This window comes from Megalobrama amblycephala, linkage group LG6 (assembly GCF_018812025.1).
Source record: "Megalobrama amblycephala isolate DHTTF-2021 linkage group LG6, ASM1881202v1, whole genome shotgun sequence".
NCBI lineage: Eukaryota > Metazoa > Chordata > Actinopteri > Cypriniformes > Xenocyprididae > Megalobrama > Megalobrama amblycephala.
The window spans coordinates 33,827,907-33,849,429 of NC_063049.1; the positions used below are offsets into that span (position 1 = coordinate 33,827,907).

At 34.8% G+C, this 21,523-nt stretch overlaps 1 protein-coding gene across 1 annotated transcript; it reads right to left on the minus strand.

Annotated features, from left to right (window-relative positions):
• Positions 1–3,137: 3,137 nt before the first annotated feature.
• wdr3 (WD repeat domain 3) lies at positions 3,138–21,238 on the minus strand. The gene is made up of 27 exons (XM_048194242.1): positions 21,083–21,238; positions 18,044–18,230; positions 17,731–17,940; positions 17,518–17,636; positions 15,858–15,936; positions 15,535–15,630; positions 13,751–13,846; positions 13,524–13,625; positions 12,689–12,786; positions 12,476–12,577; positions 12,159–12,389; positions 11,968–12,061; positions 9,660–9,761; positions 9,456–9,541; positions 9,225–9,363; positions 8,526–8,582; positions 8,325–8,425; positions 7,934–8,045; positions 7,508–7,642; positions 5,095–5,145; positions 4,952–5,017; positions 4,773–4,865; positions 4,546–4,596; positions 4,066–4,109; positions 3,794–3,922; positions 3,566–3,659; positions 3,138–3,449 (listed from the first exon to the last, which is right to left on the minus strand). Exons 2-27 carry the CDS (start codon positions 18,215–18,217, stop codon positions 3,294–3,296), a joined length of 2,817 nt encoding a protein of 938 aa, XP_048050199.1. The 5' UTR covers positions 18,218–18,230; positions 21,083–21,238; the 3' UTR covers positions 3,138–3,293.
• Between the last annotated feature and the right edge of the window lie 285 nt (positions 21,239–21,523).

Consider the following 21,523-nt stretch of genomic DNA (forward strand, 5'->3'; position numbering starts at 1 on the left):
GAGCACTAAATAAGAGTGAAATATGTTGCTGAAATAAGCAGCTTCAGTTTCCAGGTGGTGAATTATGAATCCCACATACGTATGAGCTTGTAACTGTAAATTCAGGCCAGGTTATGAGCTCAGTAAAGTCAGAGTGGATCTTCCACCAGTTAAAAATAAGGTCACCGCAGCCTCAGTCATACACAAATATTGAACTAATTTAATTATTTCCTCACTATTGAAAGCTCTTTTGTTTTTACAGGCTTGCAGTGATCAGTGAGAGTGAGAATCTATTTTGATGACTCACTTTATCTTTTCCACAGCATTAAGCATAACAGAAAACATATGGGAATTAAAGTCATGTGAATCAAGGTTAATCTGGGACAGTGGTAATGTGGAGCACCTAAGATCTGATGTGTACATTTCCTCACCCCATCACAATAATAAAATATAGATATATCTAGAGTATCCTCATTTAATCTTGACCTCTTTATATCCAACATTACATTCATTTGCAGTCCTTGCCATTGAAACATGTTCATTATGAAAAGAAGAACTGAATGCCAGTCCATCATATCACGTGCGTGAAACATTTCACAGTAAAACAGCTGTGAAACGGCCTCCTATTGTTGTTTAGCTTCTCCTCGGTGGTACTGCTTCACTTTCGTCCAATGTAAGGACGAAGCCTCACTTTCGTCCTTACATTGAAAAAATATATATTTTTATTGAGCTTTTTGGTTACACTTTATTTTAATGTGTCCATTTTACAATGTAATTATAAAATGAGAATTTAACAGTTTTTATATGCATTTAGTATTTTATTTTATTATTTTGTTTAGTTAAAAGTACTCCATTTGTAAAACATTGTGCAGTAATGGCAAACAGTGATACAATATTTAATTTTAGGCCATAAATGTAATTTTAACAGTTGAAAAGTTGAGTGACAGTAAAAACATTGAACAATTTTAATAGATTAATAGATCTTAATAGAACTTACATCGTGCAACTAAACTGCATATGGTGTGGGTATGTGTCTCAACTGTACCCCGCTGACCACCTCGAACATTTCTCTAGATTTTACGATGACTTCGTATGACACAAAGTCATGCAATATGTCAGTGTTTAGAGCACAAAATAAGGTTTACGAAAATGTAAGTTAACTTTAACAGTCATGTAAGGATGAGAAGCTATTCAATGTGGAAGCAACGTGGTGAAGTGAAAAAATTACCTTAGAAAAAAACTTTCGCCAAAATCTTCGGACTGGAGAAGCGCATGTACTTCAAATTTCACATGATTGAAGAGGGCGCTAATATGCATGTGCTAAGAAATTTTCACAGATCAGACTTGTTGCGAACGCAAGTTATTTTAGGTGTTTCAACTGTACCCTATAACCAACTGTACCTGGTCTACCCTATTTAAGAAGATTAATAATAATAATTAAAGGGTTCGTTCACCCAAAAATGAAACTTCTGTTATTAATTAGGCTACTCACCCTCATGTCGTTCCAAACCCGTAAAACCTTCGTTCATCTTTGGAACACAAATTAAGGTATTATTGATGAAATCTGAGAGCTGTTTATCTCCTCCATAGACAGCAGATTAACTACCACAGTCAATGTCCAGAAAAGTAGTAAAGACATGGTTAAAATAGTCCACGTGGTTGCAGTGGTTCAACCTTACTTTTATGAAGTGACAAGACAATATCAATATCTTCGTCGCTTCATAAAATAAAGGTTGAACCACTGCAGTCACATGGACTATTTTAACAATGTCTTTAGTAGCTTTCTGGGCCTTGACAGTGGTAATTAAATTGCTGTCTATGGAGGAGTCATAGGCCACGTACACACTGTAAGTTTCAGGAGTGGCAACCGCATTTAAATGCGGGAGTGAATCGCCTAAATTATCGTTACATGTGTACGGAACACGACTCACTCTCGAAAATGCGATGATTGACAGCTTGGAAACCATAGCGACGTTCTGGCGTCTCTCGTGTTTGGTATCCGTTATCGTGACCAAAGTAATATTAAAGTGACAAAACACTCGTTATTTTCAGATATTTAACTAAACACACTAACACAGTCGACGGAGGCGTCGTGTTTTGTTTATGCTTACATGGCCTGTTTCACACAGCGCGCGGCACTCATTCTGTGTTGCCATGGTCACTCATTATAAACTTTTTTGGCTTGTTGTTTAAGCTCGTCTCATAAAGAAAACGGGGTTATGAAGTTATTAAAGTGAGCAGACATGAATCGCGATTTTCGGCATAAAGCATTTGGATAGGCTTGTGCTTTCCCTGTGATTCGCCGCGCATACACGAGAGACACGTTACACCGGTGCACGTAAACGTCATTAACTAGTTGTTCATTTCGGTTCTGTACACACTGCATAGAATTTCTGTAAATGCGGTTGTAACTACCTGCATTTTTCGGGAGTTAATACGGTTGTAGAATGCGGTTGTCGCTCCCGTATTTTACTGAACTGTGTGTGTACAGAACGCGATTAAGCACTAAAAGATGAACTGACAACCGAATTTAGCTGCAGCGTGTACGTGGCCATAGAACTCTCGGATTTTATCAAAAATATATTTTTGATTTTTTGTGTTCCAAAGATGAACGAAGGTCTTACGGGTGTGGAACGACATGAGAGAGAGTAATTAATGACAGATTTTTCATTTTTGGGGGAACTAACCCTTTAACTACATGTACTTACTATAGGATTATGGTGTGGTTTAAGGTTAGGTTAGTTGCATGTAATTATGCACATTTTATTTTAATTACTAACTACTTGTAACATGTAACAAGACTAAAACTAAAGTGTTACCACTTGCCAGGTTTTTATTTAGTCTTATTTTGTTTTGTTATTTTCCAGTAAAAACTTAAAAAATCCCTAAACTAGGTTACATTTACAATGTTGTTACATTTGCAAACATGTTTTCATAGAATCTGTTGCATGTTTTTTTTTCTCATTTTAAGCATTTCAGAACTAATTTAACTTAAACAAAAATAAGATTTTTTGCTGTGCATACAGATACAGTACAAGAAAGATGCAAATAGAGTATCATCATAATGGCCATGAATTTGGTTGAAGTTTTGAACCATAAATAATTCTATATGTATAGATTCATATATATAGATATTAAAGAACAACAGCCTCAGTGAGTAGATTTGTGGAGAAATTAAACTTTATGGACTTTAACAGGTACAAATGACACATGAACTTATAAAAACCATCAGCATGATGCTTCTTCAGGATTGTAAAAGCACAAAGCTATAGAGTCTGCTATAACAGTTGAAAGCCATCAGTTTTGTCATTGTTTCATGTGATTGTAAGCACGGCTCTTTCACGTTTCCTCCTCTTTCTCTTCTTCTCTTCAAAACGGTCTGTGGCATCAGCAAAGAACATCACGTCCTCTTTGCTCTCGATCTCACGCTGCAGGAACTGAAGACCGGCGCTGTTGAAACCCAGGACATCCTGAAAACATGGGTAAGCAAGAACACACATGCTTACACAATCATATCTGATCATATGAGAGGAGTGATCACAGTGGCTAAACCCATTCTGTTTACTGTGCTGAAATCGGGACTCACCCTGATCTCTCGCACTTTAGAGATCGTGTTGGTCCGTAACTCATCGATGACTGACAGCAGCATCTGATTACTGGTGATCTGACCAAAATGGACTCTAGGAAAATGGTAAAAGAAAACTGTTAGTCAGGACCAAAATCACATGGGCCTAGGAAAATAATCAGCTCAATGCTTATCGAGAACGTCATTTAAATACAAAATGGTAAAATAAACACAAATCAAAATGAATACCTGAGCAGGAAGAAGAGGCAGCGGCAAACTAGCTCCACCTCCAGGCCCTGCTGTACGTAACCATTGAAGAGCTGCAGCAGATCCGGGACATAGGGAAACGGCAGCACCAGCAGAGACACCTCTAGCTCACTATCAACACACCAGAGGGAAACAGAGATAAAGAGAAAAACACAGCTTAGAATCAGACTGACCCGTAAAACATAACGGCACATAACAGATGGGTAAATGCATGTGTTATAGTGCTTTTGACTGGGCTGATGAAGAGCTCTTACCTGGACCGAACCTTCTTCATCACTTCCAGAACATATCGAGAGGGCTGCAGATATAAATGGAAATCATGGGAAATATGAGTGGTGAATCTTGTGTTTTAAGAAAATTTAATTTAAAAATAAATTCAGCTCTTTACTGTGGTGTATTAAGAAGAATCCACCGATATCAAAATCATGTTGTTAAAATTATGTTATGGTCAACAACCAATAAATATACAATATTGAAATTCTCATTTGTGTAAAAAATACATAACAGAAAAATGAAAGAAAAGAAAGAATGTAAAAATAATAATTTTATTTGCTACAAGTGAATTCAGGTATCAAAACATTCAACAGTGTTATTAAGTTATCCAATATATACCTTTAAAAATTCAATAATATTGACCATTATCTGATACGGTGCATATTGTGCATCCCTTATTATTAACCAAATATGACAACCAAACAAGCCCAGTACTCATAATTAAAAAAACACACACTCACAGAGACATTTCCAAAAGCCACAAGGATGGGGTTCATTTTAGGGGGTGGTAACTGCAAAAAAAAGCAAAAATAAAACAAGTAATTCATTAGATTTAAAATCCTTATTATATGATACTTTTAAAGCTCCAGTCCTAATTATGTGCAGACTAAAAGGGAACTCAAATCAAATATTTTGTTTTGTCTCTTAATGGAATCTGAGTATGCTTTTTTTCTAGAAAACATCATACCTCCTTCCCTGCTGCTTCGCAAGCGGCTCTGTGCTCCTCCAGCTTTTTACTTTCCTCTCTATAGAGCTCAATGGCCTCCATTATTCGCTCAGCCTATAGAAACAAAACACGAGTGTCATTTCTCCATTACTGTTTATAAAGGAGAGGAGCTCTTTATGTGTACAGCTCTGCAGACTTACAGCTTTCACTGTCTCAATGGTCTTCTTCCCAGCAGGCTCTGCCTCTCCTTTAGTCTCTCCAGGAACCTGCGAGTTACATAGGGAAACACTGAGACCACGCCGAAACTTAGAAGGCAAAACTGATCTCTAGGAGAACCACTTACCACGGGTTCATCACCTTTAGCCAACGACTCCTCAAATTCTGCCTCCCTTTCCTGGGGAGAAAAATATTAGACACGTCAGCTAATATATTCTAATGTTATGTATAGAGTTCATTTTTTACAGATGTACTTTTAAAAGCTGATACACTTGGGAGAATGAAAATACCAATAAAGTTTCTTCTTTTTTTTTTTTACGCAGGCGTGCAGTAAACATACAACTGTTTTACATAAACCAGTGAGCATTTTACAGCATTATAGGTACACTCCTGCTGTGAAAGCAGCTCCAAATTAGGTTTTATATATTACAAATACTCATAAATTAAATGCAGTAATATCTATTTTTAAAAATCTAGTGATCTACACTAAGTTTGTGGTCGGTAAGATTATTTAATTTTTTTAATATTTTAATTTTTAATTTTTTTTTTTTTAAGGAAGTCTCTTATCCTCACCAAAGCTTCATTTATTTGATAAAAAAATATAAAAAATAAAGTAAAAGCAGAAATATTGTGAAATATTATAACAATTAAAAAAAAATGTTTTCTATTTTAATATATTTTAAAATGTAATTTATTTTTTATGCAAAGCTGAATTTTCAGCATCATTACTCCAGTCTAATATGCTGATTTGGTGCTCAAGAAACATTTATTATTATTTTGAAAACAATTGCTTAATATTTTTGGATTTTTTTTATATTTTTTTTTTTGATAAATAGAAAATTCAAAAGAACAGCATTTATTTGAAATAGAAACCTTTTGTAACATTATGAATGTTTTACTGGAATTTTTGATCAATTTAATGCATCCTTGCTGATTAAAAAATTAACAATTTCTGTCAAAAAAATCTTACTAACCCCAAACCTTTGAACAGTAATGTCTATCATTTAAAAATGAAAAGATTTTTAAGTCTTGACAAACCCAAGTCAAAAGATAATATTATTCTTAACAAATTAATAATACATCTGTAATATACGGAAGAGGATTAGGGCCAAGCAATAATAAAAAAAAGTCTCTAATCTCGAGATTAAAGTTGTTAAATTTCGAGAAAAAAGTCGAAATAAAATGTTGAGAATAAACTCATTAAATTACCAGAATAAAGTCATTAAATTACCAGAATAAAGTCATTAAATTACGAGAAAAAAGTTGTTAAATTATGAGAACAAATTTGTAATTTAACGAATTTGTTCTCATAATTTAACGACTTTTTTCTCATAATTGAATGACTTTATTCTCAACATTTTATCTCGACTTTTTTCTCGAAATTTAACAACATTTTCTCATAATTTAACGAATTTGTTCTCGTAATTTAACAACTTTTTTCTCGTAATTTAATGACTTCTCAACATTTTATCTCGACTTTTTTCTCGTAATTTAACGACTTTTTTCTCGTAATTTAATGACTTTCTTCTCAACATTTTATCTCGACTTTTTTCTCGAAATTTAACAACATTTTCTCATAATTTAACGAATTTGTTCTCGTAATTTAACAACTTTTTTCTCGTAATTTAATGACTTCTCAACATTTTATCTCGACTTTTTTCTCGAAATGTAACAACATTTTCTCATAATTTAACGAATTTGTTCTCGTAATTTAACAACTTTTTTCTCGTAATTTAATGACTTTCTTCTCAACATTTTATCTCGACTTTTTTCTCGAAATTTAACAACATTTTCTCATAATTTAACGAATTTGTTCTCGTAATTTAACAACTTTTTTCTCGTAATTTAATGACTTTCTTCTCAACATTTTATCTCGACTTTTTTCTCGAAATGTAACAACATTTTCTCATAATTTAACGAATTTGTTCTCGTAATTTAATAACTTTTTTCTCGTAATTTAATGACTTTCTTCTCAACATTTTATCTCGACTTTTTTCTCGAAATTAACAACATTTTCTCATAATTTAACGAATTTGTTCTCGTAATTTAACAACTTTTTTCTCGTAATTTAATGACTTTCTTCTCAACATTTTATCTCGACTTTTTTCTTGAAATTTAACTATTTTTTTTCTCGTAATTTAACGAGTTTATTCTCAACATTTTATCTCGACTTTTTTCTCAAAATGTAACAATTTTTTTTCTCGTAATTTAATGAGTTTATTCTCAACATTTTATCTCAAATTTTTTCTCGAAATTTAACGATTTTTTTTTCTCGTAATTTAACAACTTTAATCTTGAGATGGTTTTATTTTTTTTTATTGCTTGGCCCTAATCCTCTTGCATAGTAATCAAATACTTTAACACTTAAAGGTTAAAATCAGTAAACATTACAAATATAACTTGTTTGAAGTGTTTGTAAAATTTCTTGCACACTTATGACAAGCCACTGCATATGTAAATGTAGGTCTTACGATCAGTATTTAATTCCATCAAACCTGTTTTCCGCTGTGTGACATTCTGCTGAAAAACCAAGCACTCACCATTTCCTTCTCCTCCTCCAGGATGATGGGCTCCCTCGTTCTCTCCCACAGCCTGAGGGACTTATCATGAGATGAGGAGACGATGTGGTCTCCATTGGGGCTGATGGCCAAGCACCAGACCTCACGATGATGACCCTGAGGAACATATCCAGAGGGTCAAAAACACAGTCACGGGTATGAGAGGCTCTGTAATAATACAACAGTTCCAATACATCTTTGTCTGTGATTACATTGATTAGGGCTTAAGCAAAAGCAGACTGCGGCTTACGTAATGCAATCAGCCTCTGCTGCATATTGACTGGACTCTTATTATAACTCTAATCCTTTCAATATAACAGCTACTTCCACCTCAGCGACCTTTGGAAAACTCATTTCGGCTATGGAAAAATGCCTATTGAACGCTGTCCAACTATCAGAGAAGGTCACCTCCAATGTCTGGATGTGCTCAAACTTGTCAGCGTCCCACTGCTTGATCTTTCTGTCCTTTCCCGCGGTGAAGAACAGATGGGTTTTAGGGACAAACTGAAGAAACATGACACTATAGAGGAAAAAACAACAGGGAAAAAACAGGATGACAAATAATGACCATCTGGGCTGATGTCATCCAGCGACTACAGCCCACAAGCGCTGAAGAGTAGTCAACACCATAGGTAGGTGACATCTGACCGAACACTGAAATCACTGTACTTGTCATCAACCGGTATCATAACATTCACTAATATATCTAAAAAAAAAAAAAAAAAACGTATAGGTAATGTAACAGGGAACAGACTGTGCCAGCAATGTGTCACTATACGAGCAGCAGAGTTTTTATTACCTGTCGTCATGTGCAAACATAGAGCGATGACAGTCTCCGAAATCCAAACCCCATATCTTCACGTTTCTGTCTGCTGATCCTGTGGCTATTAAAGCACTGTCCTACAAAACAAGCACAGCAAGCCACAAACAACATTTGAGCACAATTACGTCATCCGTCAAAATGACTTACGGGATGTGTAGTGTTAGTTAGTGCACTCACATGTGAAATGTCCAGGCACAGAACGGGCAGCTTGTGTCCATACAGCGACAGGAAGAACTAGAGGAAGTTGAGACAGAGGGCAAATCTCTTATTATGCACAGCTCACATATCTGTCCTGTTGTTTTGAACTAAAGGCATATTACATTTGTGGCGTTTAGTTAGCTTATATTGTGCTGACATTTCTCTGACATTTAAGACACTGTGGCCCCATTTACAGTTGGTATTAAGTGTGTATAATTGGAATTCAATAGCCTTCACTCAACAGGAAATTGAATTGGACTGACAGGAAGTAGAATTTGCTGAATTGCAATTTCACAGGTAATGAAAATGACATGTCCTGCTTCATCACTGGTCCATAAAATTAAAATAATTTTAATAAAATGTAATAATTTACTTTGAAAAAACAATACAAAAAAGTATTTTTAAAAAAAATTCGTATATTAATCCAATAAAAAAGTAGCTCTGGAAATACATTTGAGACATGTGGTATTACGAGGTGCAAATGGTAAGATGACCTGAGATTAATATAGTGTTCGTATCTTTATTGGTGGTGCAATATCCCTTGGTAAATGTAATTCAAATAATTTAACAGTAGTCTTTTGTTGGATATCATTCAATCGTATAGATTTAACATACGAGACGCCATCTTTTGGTGTGAGGAAGGTATTGTAATGCTGCAACACTGTTCTTGTGGTTTACCTTTAGCGTGTCTGTGTAAAAGATTTTGACCGTACAGTCGAGAAGAGAGACGGCCAGCAGTCTCTGGTCAGGACTGTAGCGCACACACAACACATCCTCATCTAACTGCAGGGTGCGCGTATGCTTTACCGTCAGTCTCCTGAGGATTACACAAAGCAGTAATACATTAAAGCCAAGAAGAGAAACCTGGATGAGAGAGTCGTGATTTGTGATCAGAGATAATAAACTCACTTGTTATTTCCAGAGTCCTGATCCTTTATGAGCTCAAAGTCCCAGAATTTCACAGTCTTGTCAGCACCCCCAGTTACAATCCCTCTCTGTATGAACACAGACACAAATCAAATGAAAAAGCCAAATAAAGCTTAAATCCTCAGGAAGTCACTGTGGTGTTTTATAGGGATGAGAATTTAATCCATAGAGAGATCAATATTTTACCTGGTCTGGAGAGAGACACATGGACCAAAGAGCTCCTTCATGTGCATCAGTCGTCTCGAGAAGGCTTCCTGAAGCCAGGTCAAAAATTTGAATCTTCCCACTCTGACAGAAGACAAATAAGGAACAAAATAAGGAACAAGCTACACAAAAGTAATGAAAAATGACCAAAGATCTAGTTTTTGTAGTTTAGGTCATTATTTATGAACTGAAGGGTTAGTTCACCCAAAAATTACTATTACTGGCCGACTCCTGTGTCAGCATCACGCTCATGCTTCGTGCTGATCACAGCACGGCTTTGACCAATACTGAGCCGGCATTCAGACGTAAACACGGAAGCTCACTACGTCAACCGCGTAATTCAAATTGTTAAATAAAGTCATTATTTTTGTCTTGTTTTTACATACAAAAAGTATTCTTGTCTCTTCATAACATTAAGGTTGAACCACTGCAGTCACGTTGACTATTTTAACTATGTCTTTATTACCTGTCTGAACCTCAAAAGGTGCAATGACGTTGCTGCCTATTTGTGGTTTAGAAACCCTCGGATTTCATCAAAAATATCTTCATTTGTGTTCCGAAGATGAACAACGGTCTTATGGGTTTGGGAAGACATGAAATTTCTGTCATTAAGGATGAGTAATGACAAAATTTCATTTTTGGGTGAACTATTCCTTTAAAGGAATTGAAAAATACTAATATTTTAAACTTTTTAAACTTATAAAACATCACTTCCGACCAACTGTTATGCAAGCGTTCACTTGTCAATGACTCCCAACCTGGCACAATGTTTTTACACACCAAGATTGAATATCAGTTTGTTACTGATAAAATAACTAAATTAAAATAACAAAACAAAATATAAATATTAGATGAAAAACTAATATTAAACAAATAATATTAAACAAATATTAAACAATTTTTTTTTATTAAAAAAAAAAAATTTATTTATACCAAAATAATGCCAAAATAACACTTAAACCCAAAATAACACTGTTGAATAAGTGTGCAAAAATTCAATTCAATTAAAAACTAGTTTAATATCAGTCTATTCCTCACACACAAAAAAACAAAACAAAAAAACATATGGCTTCTGAAGATTTGTAATCTAGTGCACAAGTAGTATGGAATACTTTACAGGACTTTTTGTATTTTTTGGAGCTTGATAGCCCATAGTCACAATCTACTTTTTTTTTTTAATGGATGTATGGAAAAGAGCAGCTCAGATATTCTGCAAAACATCTCCTTTGTGCTCCACAGAAGAAAGTCTGCCATGCCGGTTTATAATGATGTTTTAATTAGGGCTGGAAAGCAATTAAATTTTTTTATCTAATTAATCACAAATTTATCGCACATCAAATTTGGCTGAGAAATTATCCCAAAAAGATCATTTGAAGTCATTATTGTGTAAAGCATCAAATAGACATTACAAAAAGTAGATTCAGAAATAAATATTTTATTTGATTCAACATAGAATTTATTACACAAACTTTTGGGCCACGAGTTTGAGTAAATGATGACTAAATTTTAATTTTTGTGTGAACTATATCTTTATAGAACTATAGGCCATCTATAACTTTATTTTATTTTTTTAATCAATATGGAAATATGAAATTGTAAACATATGGTCAACTGATGTTTTATAAATCATTTTCTTAAAGAAGTTAATTTACTGAAGGCTACCAAGAAAGCTAGGTTACTAAGTGCAGCACGAATCTCTCCACAAAACTCGCACGCTCTCAAATATAGTGTCCTCAAGGCTCTACTCTGGCTCAGATATTACGTGTGCACGCTTGGTTATGGACGGTTCAGTTGTGGGCACCAAACGACAAAACATAAATTGGCGCCTAATATTTGAATGTGATTTGTCGCTTAAATCACATCAGTTGATCTATAACGTGCGATGGGTGCTGCCACCGCAGACAAAGCCCGAAAGCACGTTTGAATTTAGCAGTGAACTTCAAAAGGTTCAAATCGATCGCCTTTCATATCTTAAATTTTAAGGAATAAAAACTGCATTCTATAGGCTATATCACACAGTGAGTTGTTGCCCTGCATTATGTTCATCATCAGTCAGCTGTAGAAAATGTCAGATGACCTATGTACGTCTATGGGCGGGGCAAGTGCGTTAAAAAATTTAACGCGTTATTTTTTTCCCGTAATTAATTAATCTAATTAACTCAAACTCCCAGCCCTAGTTTTAATATATATGACAGGTTTGAAATTAAATTTTAATGTAATGACAGAATTTAATTTTTGGATCTCTTTGTACTCTCATCAATTGATGTTAGAGAAGTGAACAGTTACATACCTTCGTTCCTAAGATAATCTGTCTGTCTCCAGGAACAAATAACGAGCAGAGAGCATATTCACATCCCATGGTACGGATGACCTGCAAGGTGGACCTGACAGAAGAAGATACTTCTTGTTAAGATTTTTGCCAAAATCTATAATGCAAAAAAATTATATGTGATGGAAAATATTTGGCTTCATCACACTCACCTGTTCCACACTTTGACGGTCTCTCCAGAGGCGGAGAGAATGGCTATGTTATCTGAGCTAAAGGCCAGTGTTCTGACATCTGTACGATGACCACTCAGTGTGAGCCGAGAGGTTTTAGTGCCAGTAGGACTTTTCTCTGTGGTCTTCAGTGTATAAGTCTCCACTGTGTTATTCTGTAGAAGAAGAGCAAGCTTCATCTCTCCATTAGGAGCCATAAGACAGTCCATTGATCTGCAGATGAAAAAAAAAACATTGCCATCAATACTTGATAACGCATACAAGGGGAGCTATGCTTGATTGCAGGAGTACTGTCTGACCTGATCTTGGATGACGCTTTTATATTTGCCAGTTTTTGGATTTCATCACTCAACTTTCTCTCAACTACAGGCTCAGGCATATCCTCTCCTCCCTCTTGAGACCTGCAAAACATAACAGTTATTCAGGATACTATTCTTTATTAATTGGTATTGGGCAGCACTGAGGAAGAACTCGGCAACAATTTCACATTTCAAAACAGAGGTCTCACACACTTTGCTTTTTTCTTGGCTCTCTTTAGTTTTTTGTCCATTTTTTTCTGGACCTCCTCCTCTGATAGTACAGTAAAGACTTCAAGCGTAGCATCCAGGCCCTGTGGAGATTTTTTTTAAAGTTATCATATGATACAGGCTCAATTCCTTATAGCTGGATATCTGACTAACACTGTTGTGAAAGATTTCCTATCTATAAACTACTCGCACACTGAAGAAAGTAAAGCTACACTGCAGGCAGCTAACAAAACACTGAATTAAACTGAAGCAATAGTAAGAAGTAAGAAGCAATATATTCATCTATAAATATAAACAGAACATTTTAAAAATAGCACTTGTGTTATCTGGCACATAAATAATGAGGAAATCAATTAGGGTGATAAAACAACTCAATTAGGTACATCTATACTATATACTATATATATATACACAATATAAACTAGAAATACCTAAACTACAGCAGAATTAAAACATTTCTCTACAAAAAAGATGAAAATTTTGCACAAGGCCTTAAGTGCACAGACTCAAATGAGTCAGTAAATCATTTTATGAAAAGATTTATTTACACACAATCCGAACAAACATATTCACTAAAATAAACCCAGCACTACATCTGAATCGTTGAATGGTTTCTGTTTCAGATGAACTGATTCATGTGAGAAATTGAATAAGAAAGAGGAAATAGAGAATGTTAATTTTTGCCTAATTATTGTGTAGCTGCTTTTAGTTAGTGACTTCTCAATGTTATTGACCAAGATAATGAAAGTGGAATCCTTTTCAGAAGGATGCCATTTTTTTTGGAGAAAAAAGTATTCACAACTATGAAATATATACTTACATGGCATGCAAGCACTTTAGCCTTGGCATCTGTAACCAAGGATACAACCCTGTCTCTGGCTTCCCTCAGAACAGAACCGGCTTTCTTACAGCTGAGTATCCGCTGTAGACAGAAATCAGATCTTTGGTAAACATATGAATGAAACCCTTTTAAACAATGCCATGTCAAGTCACTGGTATCCACTGAACACAAACTGAATAGGGTGAACTGGATAGAAGAAATATTACTTCTTCTGGCTCTTCATCAAGTCCTTCCTCATCTTCCTCCTCATCCTTAAGAAGAGTTCTGACTTTCTTTTCCTGTGGTTCCCCAACTTCTTTACCCTGTGAAGACATTTGGTGTTATTCTGAACACATTAAAATGAGATCAATGTCAGTTCTCTAAGACTACACTGCGTTCCAAATTATTATGCAATTGACATATCTGTAAGATTTCAGTACAATAAACATTCAGATTTTAGTTTTTCTAAGAAAATGTTTGTTTGTTTATTTATCCATGTCTTTTTAGATATCTGGTATCAATCTCAGACAAAATAATTTGCCAGATCTATGGAAACCCTACTTAGAGGTTGTTCCACATTATTAAGCAAGTCACAGTTCTCATGCAATATGGGGAGGAAGAAAGATCTTTCTGAAGATGAAAAGCATGAAATGGTGCAATGTTGTGCAAAAGGCATGAAAACAACTAATATTGTGTGAAACTGAATGGAGATTATCGAATTATCATAAGATTTTTGAGTGATTTAGAGCATAGCAGAAAATGGTCAGATAAAGGTTTATTAATGAAAGTTCCTATCAAAAAAATGTATTGTATTAAAAGGGCAGCTATAAAAAAGCCAGTGTTGAGCAGCAAACGGGTATTTGAAGCTGTTGGTGTCTCTGGAGTCTCAAGAAGCTCTCCTTGCAGACTGGCAGTTGTGCGTAAAGATGCAAGACACCACTAACCAAACCTAACAAAGAGAAACATTTACAGTGGGTGTAGAAATACATTTATAAAACAGTTTTATTGCTGTGGTGTTTTTTTGCAACATGGGATAGTGCATAGTGCATTGTACAATAGTGCGTTGTACTATGCACTATCCTCCTTTTTATACCATAGCTGAAAATGGCCAGTTATGAACTCCATATATCTTGCAAAAGTCATTTTAATACCCTCCATCTCACTTCCCAGTATTCCAGCCCAAATCATCACCCGCCAGCTCCTTGCTGACGTCGCAGTCTTGTTGGAACGTGGTGGCCACTCACCAACCATCCAGAAATCCATCCATTTAGACCATCCATTGTAGTACGGCATTAGTCAGTGAATAAAACTATTTAAAAATGAGTCTTCATGTATTTCTAAATCCACTGCAAATGTTTCTCTTTGTGAGCTTTGGTTTGGAGTGGCTGAAATGCATCTTTACGCACAACTGCCAGCCAGCATGGAGAGCTTCTTGAGACTCCAGAGGCACCAGCAGCTTCAAATACCTGTTTGCTGCTCAACACTGGCTTTTTTTATAGCTGCCCTTTTAATACAATAAATTTTTTTTGACAGAAACTTTCCTCAATAAACCTTTATCTGACCGAGTTCTGCTGTGCTCTAAATCACGCACAAATCTTATGATAATTCGATAATCTCCATTCAGTTTCACACAATATTAGTTGTTTTCATGCCTTTTGCACAACATTGCACCATTTCATGCTTTTCATCTTCAGAAAGATCTTTCTTCCTCCCCATATTGCATGAGAACTGTGACTTGCTTAATAATGTGGAACAACCTCTAAGTAGGGTTTCCATAGATATGGCAAATTATTTTGTCTGAGACTGATACCAGTTATCTAAAAAGACATGGATAAATAAACAAACAAACATTTTCTTAGAAAAACTAAAATCTGAATGTTTATTGTACTGAAATCTTACTGATTTGTCTCTTGCATAATAATTTGGAACGCAGTGTAAAGAGATCATTCAAGACTGTACTGAAATGTAATTCAGCCGACACTGTAATCCAGCATAAGTGATATCTCTTTACCTCCTCAATGTACTGAATGTCCCAGGCTCTGAGCTCACTGTCAGCAGACCCTGTAAGCAACCTATTCTCCTCGTTCAACAGGACCATTCCCCATACCTACAGAGATCAGACAAGGTTGCACTGTATTATAACACCAACAGATATTTGGACAGTGCTGGAGACTCATTCTCCAAAAGTAAAATAAGAAAACACCTCATGAGCAATTACACTGGCTTTATGTCCACCTAGGATGCCAAAGCGGCAAGAAAACACATTTAGTGTGTTGTGTTAATTATTTCAGAAAGATCAAGAAAGACTCAACAGTTTACAGCGATTCGATTTACCTCACTGCGATGTCCCACCATGGTCTTGAAACAATGCTGTGTGTCCAAGTCCCACCACTTTACAAAACTGTCCTTGGAGCTGAGGAAACATGACACACACAGAATTATTATAGAGTCAGTACACATAGTATCAGCAATTAAAGGCTCATTATTATTATTTATATGGCTTATTAATATACAGGTGCGATTAGTCGACTAATTAAATGTTAAATGAACAACTACTAGTCGACTCGAAAAATCATTAGTCTAGGGCAGTACTAAAATATATATATATGTATACAGTACAGTCCAAAAGTTTGGAACCACTAAGATTTTTAATGTTTTTAAAAGAAGTTTCGTCTGCTCACCAAGGCTACATTTATTTCATTAAAAATACAGTAAAAACAATAATATTGTGAAATATTATTACAATTTAAAATAACTGTTTTCTATTTGAATATATTTCACAAAGTAATTTATTCCTGTGATGGCAAAGCTGAATTTTCAACATCATTACTCCAGTCTTCAGTGTCACATGATCCTTCAGAAATCATTCTAATATGCTGATCTGCTGCTCAAGAAACATTTAATGTGTACAATATTTTTTTCAGGATTATTTGATGAATAGAAAGTTCAAAAGAACAGTGTTTATCTGAAATCTAATCTTTTGTAACATTATAAATGTCTTTACTGCCACTTGTGATTGATTTAATGCATCCTTGCTGAATAAAAGTATTCATTTCTTTAATTTCTTTTAAAAAAAATAAAAATAACAATTCTTACTGACCCCAAACTTTTGAACGGTAGTGTATAATGTTACAGAAGCTTTGTATTTCAGATAAATGCTGTTCTTTTGAACTTTCTATTCATCAAGGAATCCTGAAAAAAAAAGTACACAACTGTTTTCAACATTGAAAATAATCATAAATGTTTATTGAGCAGCAAATCAGCATATTAGAATGATTTCTGAAGGATCATGTGACACTGAAGACTGGAGTAACGATGCTGAAAATACAGCTTTGCATCACAGGAATAAATTACTTTGTCAAATATATTTAAATAGTACACAGTTATTTTAAATTGTAATAATATTTCACAATATTATTGTTTTTACTGTATTTTTAATTAAATAAATGTAGCCTTGGTGAGCAGACGAAACTTCTTTTAAAAACATTAAAAATCTTAGTGGTTCCAAACTTTTGGACTGTACTGTACACAGTCAACCTAAAAATTATTCAGAAATTTTTGATATTTTTGATATATTTTTACTAGTGGGTGCAGGACACTATAGTTAATTTATGTAAGTGAGAATAGCAAAATAAAGTAAACTGTGACATATTATACCCAAAAATTCTTCATACAGTGGACTACCAGTAAAATTGATAAAAATTTGGAACCAAATATTATTCAGACACTTTGACCTGACCATGTTTTGCTTAAGTGTTATCTGACATAATTGAGATTAATTTTTTCTGACACAGTTTAACTCTGAGATCTTGTCATATTTTAAACTATAGTGAATAAACTGTATTAATGAATGAAATGTTCAAAGTGTCGGAAAATATAAATATATAGATATAATATAAATAAATAATATAATAATATAAATAAATAATAATATAAAGTGTCAAATATTTTCAAGTGTTGAATTCATTCAAATGAAATGTAAAGGCTGATTTACCTTGTAATCAGCAGATTTTTGTTCTCCAAGAACAAAACTTGTGTGACTTCATCTTTGTGTCCTTTGAGTCTGTACAGACCGCTCTCGTTGATTATATCCCACACAATCACATCTGTGTCCTGAAAGACAACAACATAAAAAATGACTTTAGTTCATGCAAAAGTTAATGTCCAAAAAAAAAAAAACTACTTTTTTTTAAAATTGTAGTCTCACTCTTGAGCCAGTGACAAGACGAGCGCCCAGTGCATCGTATCTAATGACTGAGACAGCTGATTTGTGTCCACTGAAGGAGATGTTGCTTTCACCGTTCAGCAGGCTAAAGATGCGCACACCTCCATCCTCATAACCCACCGCTATGTGGACACCATCAGGAGAGGGACACAGGTACGTCACCTCATGCTTTTTACCTTCAAGTATAAGAACCTGAGAAAATTAAAGGAGAGAGAAAGCGAGCGTAACATTTAGCAGTGTATATAAACTGATGAGTCAATGTACTACTAAGTGGTCTTTTAAAACATTTAAATACCTTCTCAGCTTTGCGGACATCCCATATGAAGACATGTTCACAGGCTCCCACAGCGACATATCGACCTTTCTCACCACCCTTGAGGGTCACAAACGCGAGGTTGGCTTTCTGACTGCCGATCACCCCGAATACAGCACTCGCTACATAGCGCAGGTACTGCTTAGTTAAACCCATGGCAAACCAGAGGCTGTAGACACAAAATAAAAGTAGGGGATTCGGGTAAGATGTGTCACTCTCTTAATCTAGAAAACTGTGCACAATTTGTCACGTGAACACATATTTAGAAAAGGCCCATCATACTGCATACTGTGGCTTATCAAAGTAAATTTTCTACATGGCAGTTTTATATAAAAGAAAATACATTTCATAATTATCTAGTAATGTATGTAATGGATATGAATGAATATGATGTAATGAATATGAAATGTATAAAAACATTTACATTATTTGGCTAAATATTAGCCATTCATTTCACCCAAAATGGTAGTATGTGTATCAGATGCTTCGCCCCGGGGTTCCTACACATTTTCCATTTCAAAATTCCATACTTTTCCATACACAAATTTCCAGACCTCCTTCCAAACAATTTCTGCCATTGGTAAGCCTTGGTCTCTTTTTCTATGTTTTCTCTGCTTCATGTTTGTAGTCCGGGTCCTACAGTCTTTTAGTGGTTTTTAAATTAGTGTTTGATTGTTGAAATAAAGTTTGTATTTAGTATTCACGTCTAGGCCCTTCTCTTCTTAAAACCACGTACCTGTGTGACTTTTGTTGGGGATTAATCTACAAGTACTAATATATTCCCTGTTTAACAGGGTGGCGTAGTAACTTAGTTTGTTTCCCTTTCCGACCATACCACTCGCCACATAGGCGTAATTATTTAATTTGTCTATTAATTCAATACATTTATTTTATAGACATCCTTCTGTGATTTATTTATCCATTCTGGTCAGTGTTTGCTCTGTTGTCGGTATTGGTTGTTGGTATTGAAGCATTTTATAGAGTAGCCTATGAGTACGAGTAGCCTATACAAGTGCAGTATGACAGTTACCCTAATAATTTAGAAATTCATAACTTTATAAACATATCTGCAAAGTGAAGAGAGGTGAAAAAGGTGACGTGTAGGAACAAAGTAGCTGTAGGGGGGTCTGGGGGCATCGTTCCCCAGGAGAAGATTTTTGTGATTTTAACATGTAAATGAAGCATTCTGGTGCAATGGAAAATGGAAAAAACAACATTTGCTTCAAGTAAAATAAATAAATAAATAAATTGGTACTAGGTCTGAGCATTGACAAATTGAATCACAGTTGAATGCGATTCAGAAGCTTGCGATTTGATTTTGATTTGATTACTTTTGATTCAGTATTGATTAATTTGGGGCCTATCAGGTACAGTACACGGCAAATTTCCTCAAAGAAAAAAAATCTCTCTCAACTAATACTGTAAACTATACAGGGAACTACAGCTGGTACATCATTATAATATTAGGTTAAAATTGATTTGTAAGCTACTTGCATATAGGCTAAATTACACATAAGGAAGTTTTTTTTTTAATTTTAAAGACAATTATTTTTCTACTCTTTTTTTTTAATGCAGGCCTAAACATTTAAATGGTGGCTGTCATAAAACGGATTTATACATTCAATATCGAAGCACATGTTAAAGGATTAGTTCACTTTCAAATTAAAATTTCCTGATAATTTACTCACCCCCCATGTCATCCAAGATGTTCATGTCTTTCTTTCTTCAGTTGAAAAGAAATTAAGGTTTTTGATGAAAACATTCCAGGATTTTTCTCCATATAGTGGACTTCAATGGAGCCCAAACGGTTGACGCTTCAAAAGCAGCTTCAAAGCGTTCTACGCGATCCCAGACGAGGAATAAGGGTCTTATCTAGAGAAACCATCACTCATTTTCTAAAAAAAAAAACAATATTAACAATAAATGCTCATCTTGAACTAGCTCTCTTCTTCTCTATTAGAATTCTGGCAGTGTGGACACTGCTAAGTATATTACTGCCCTCCACAGGTTAAAGTTTGAACTAATTGTTATATACTTGCACTAGCATATTGTATATGACAATTTAGTTCAAAATTTGACCTGTGGAGGGCAGTAATACACTTGGCAGTGTCTACACTGCTGGAATTCAAATAGAGAAGAAGATGAGATCTTGTTCAAGATGAGCATTTATTGTTAAAACGTATAAAATTTGAAAAAAACCTTCAACTGTTTGGGCTCCATTGAAGTCCACTATATGGAGAAAAATCCTGGAATGTTTTCATCAAAAACCTTAATTTCTTTTCGACTGAAGAAAGACAGACATGAACATCTTGGATGACATGGGGGTGAGTAAATTATCAGGAAATTTTAATTTGAAAGTGAACTAATCCTTTAAGTACAAATACAATGAATATGCAATAGCCTATAGAGCATATATTTAGCAAAATGCTCCTCTCGAAGTTCATTTTTGTAGCTGAATAATGAGTTTTTGGACATTGAAAGGCTTCTCCATACTTTTCCAAACTGCGTAGGAACCTGTTCGCCTCCAAATACTATTATATTGAGCTTATTGAAAAATTATATTATTATATTGAGCTTGTGGTGGCCAAAATAAATGCTCAGTGAAACGGCTTACACATAACATGGGGCAAATGCCACTTCACTACTTCATAAGTCATATTTTTCATCTCGATGGCAGCATACATTAGTTTTACCTTATCAAAATTAACAGATTAAACCAGATCTGTGCTAGTGACGTTGTTCAATGGTGTTTTAGATTTTCGGCTTTACCAAATGAGGCTCATAACCACCTCTAAAAGCTGCGATAGCCAGTTATAATGTAAATTAATCAAACAGACAATCTATATACTGAAAGTGAGCAACTATTCCTGCAACACCACGTTTTCAGGTCCATGCGACAATATACACAGCAACGCGAACCACATGCAGTTCGTTCAATTTTGTATATATAGAGAGCGAAAAATATTAGAAAGTAACAAAATCCAAATTAAGCCACTGTGTATAGAAAATGTAGTTACATACTTTGTTGATTAGATATTGTATCTGAAGTCCTTTAAGAAAATATTGCTTCTGTGGATGTGGAGAACGTCGACATGCTTTTCGTCGCATGTGTGACATCCAGTAAAGACAAAAGAGGTAGATTACCGAGCAGAAATACGATGTTACTTAATAAAATGTTTCAGAAATTCGGGTTTATATGGATATTTGTGTAATGCTAAAATATATGATTGAATGCTTCATCATTACGTCCACTCCTTGTACGTTTAATTTATCTGTTCTTCTTATGAATTATGTGCCCACTATCGATTACTTCGGTCTGCGAAGTCATGTCGCTGTCCATGAGGCGTACCAATGTGCTTATAATTAAAATATTAATAGATTTTTGTATCCACTATACTTTATTACGCTTATTTTAATTGTGAGGTGACCGTAGAATGTCACTTAAAATCTATGATACTGTTT

Excerpts from the sequence above, each read along its gene's own strand:
- wdr3 (XM_048194242.1), bottom strand. The coding sequence starts at position 18,217 with ATGGGTTTAACTAAGCAGTACCTGCGCTATGTAGCGAGTGCTGTATTC. Across the intron at positions 15,631-15,857 it reads TGGTGGGACATCGCAGTGAG|GTATGGGGAATGGTCCTGTT; the intron begins GTAAATCGAATC and ends TGATCTCTGTAG. Across the intron at positions 5,146-7,507 it reads TGGAGGAGGAGAAGGAAATG|GAAAGGGAGGCAGAATTTGA; the intron begins GTGAGTGCTTGG and ends TTTTCTCCCCAG.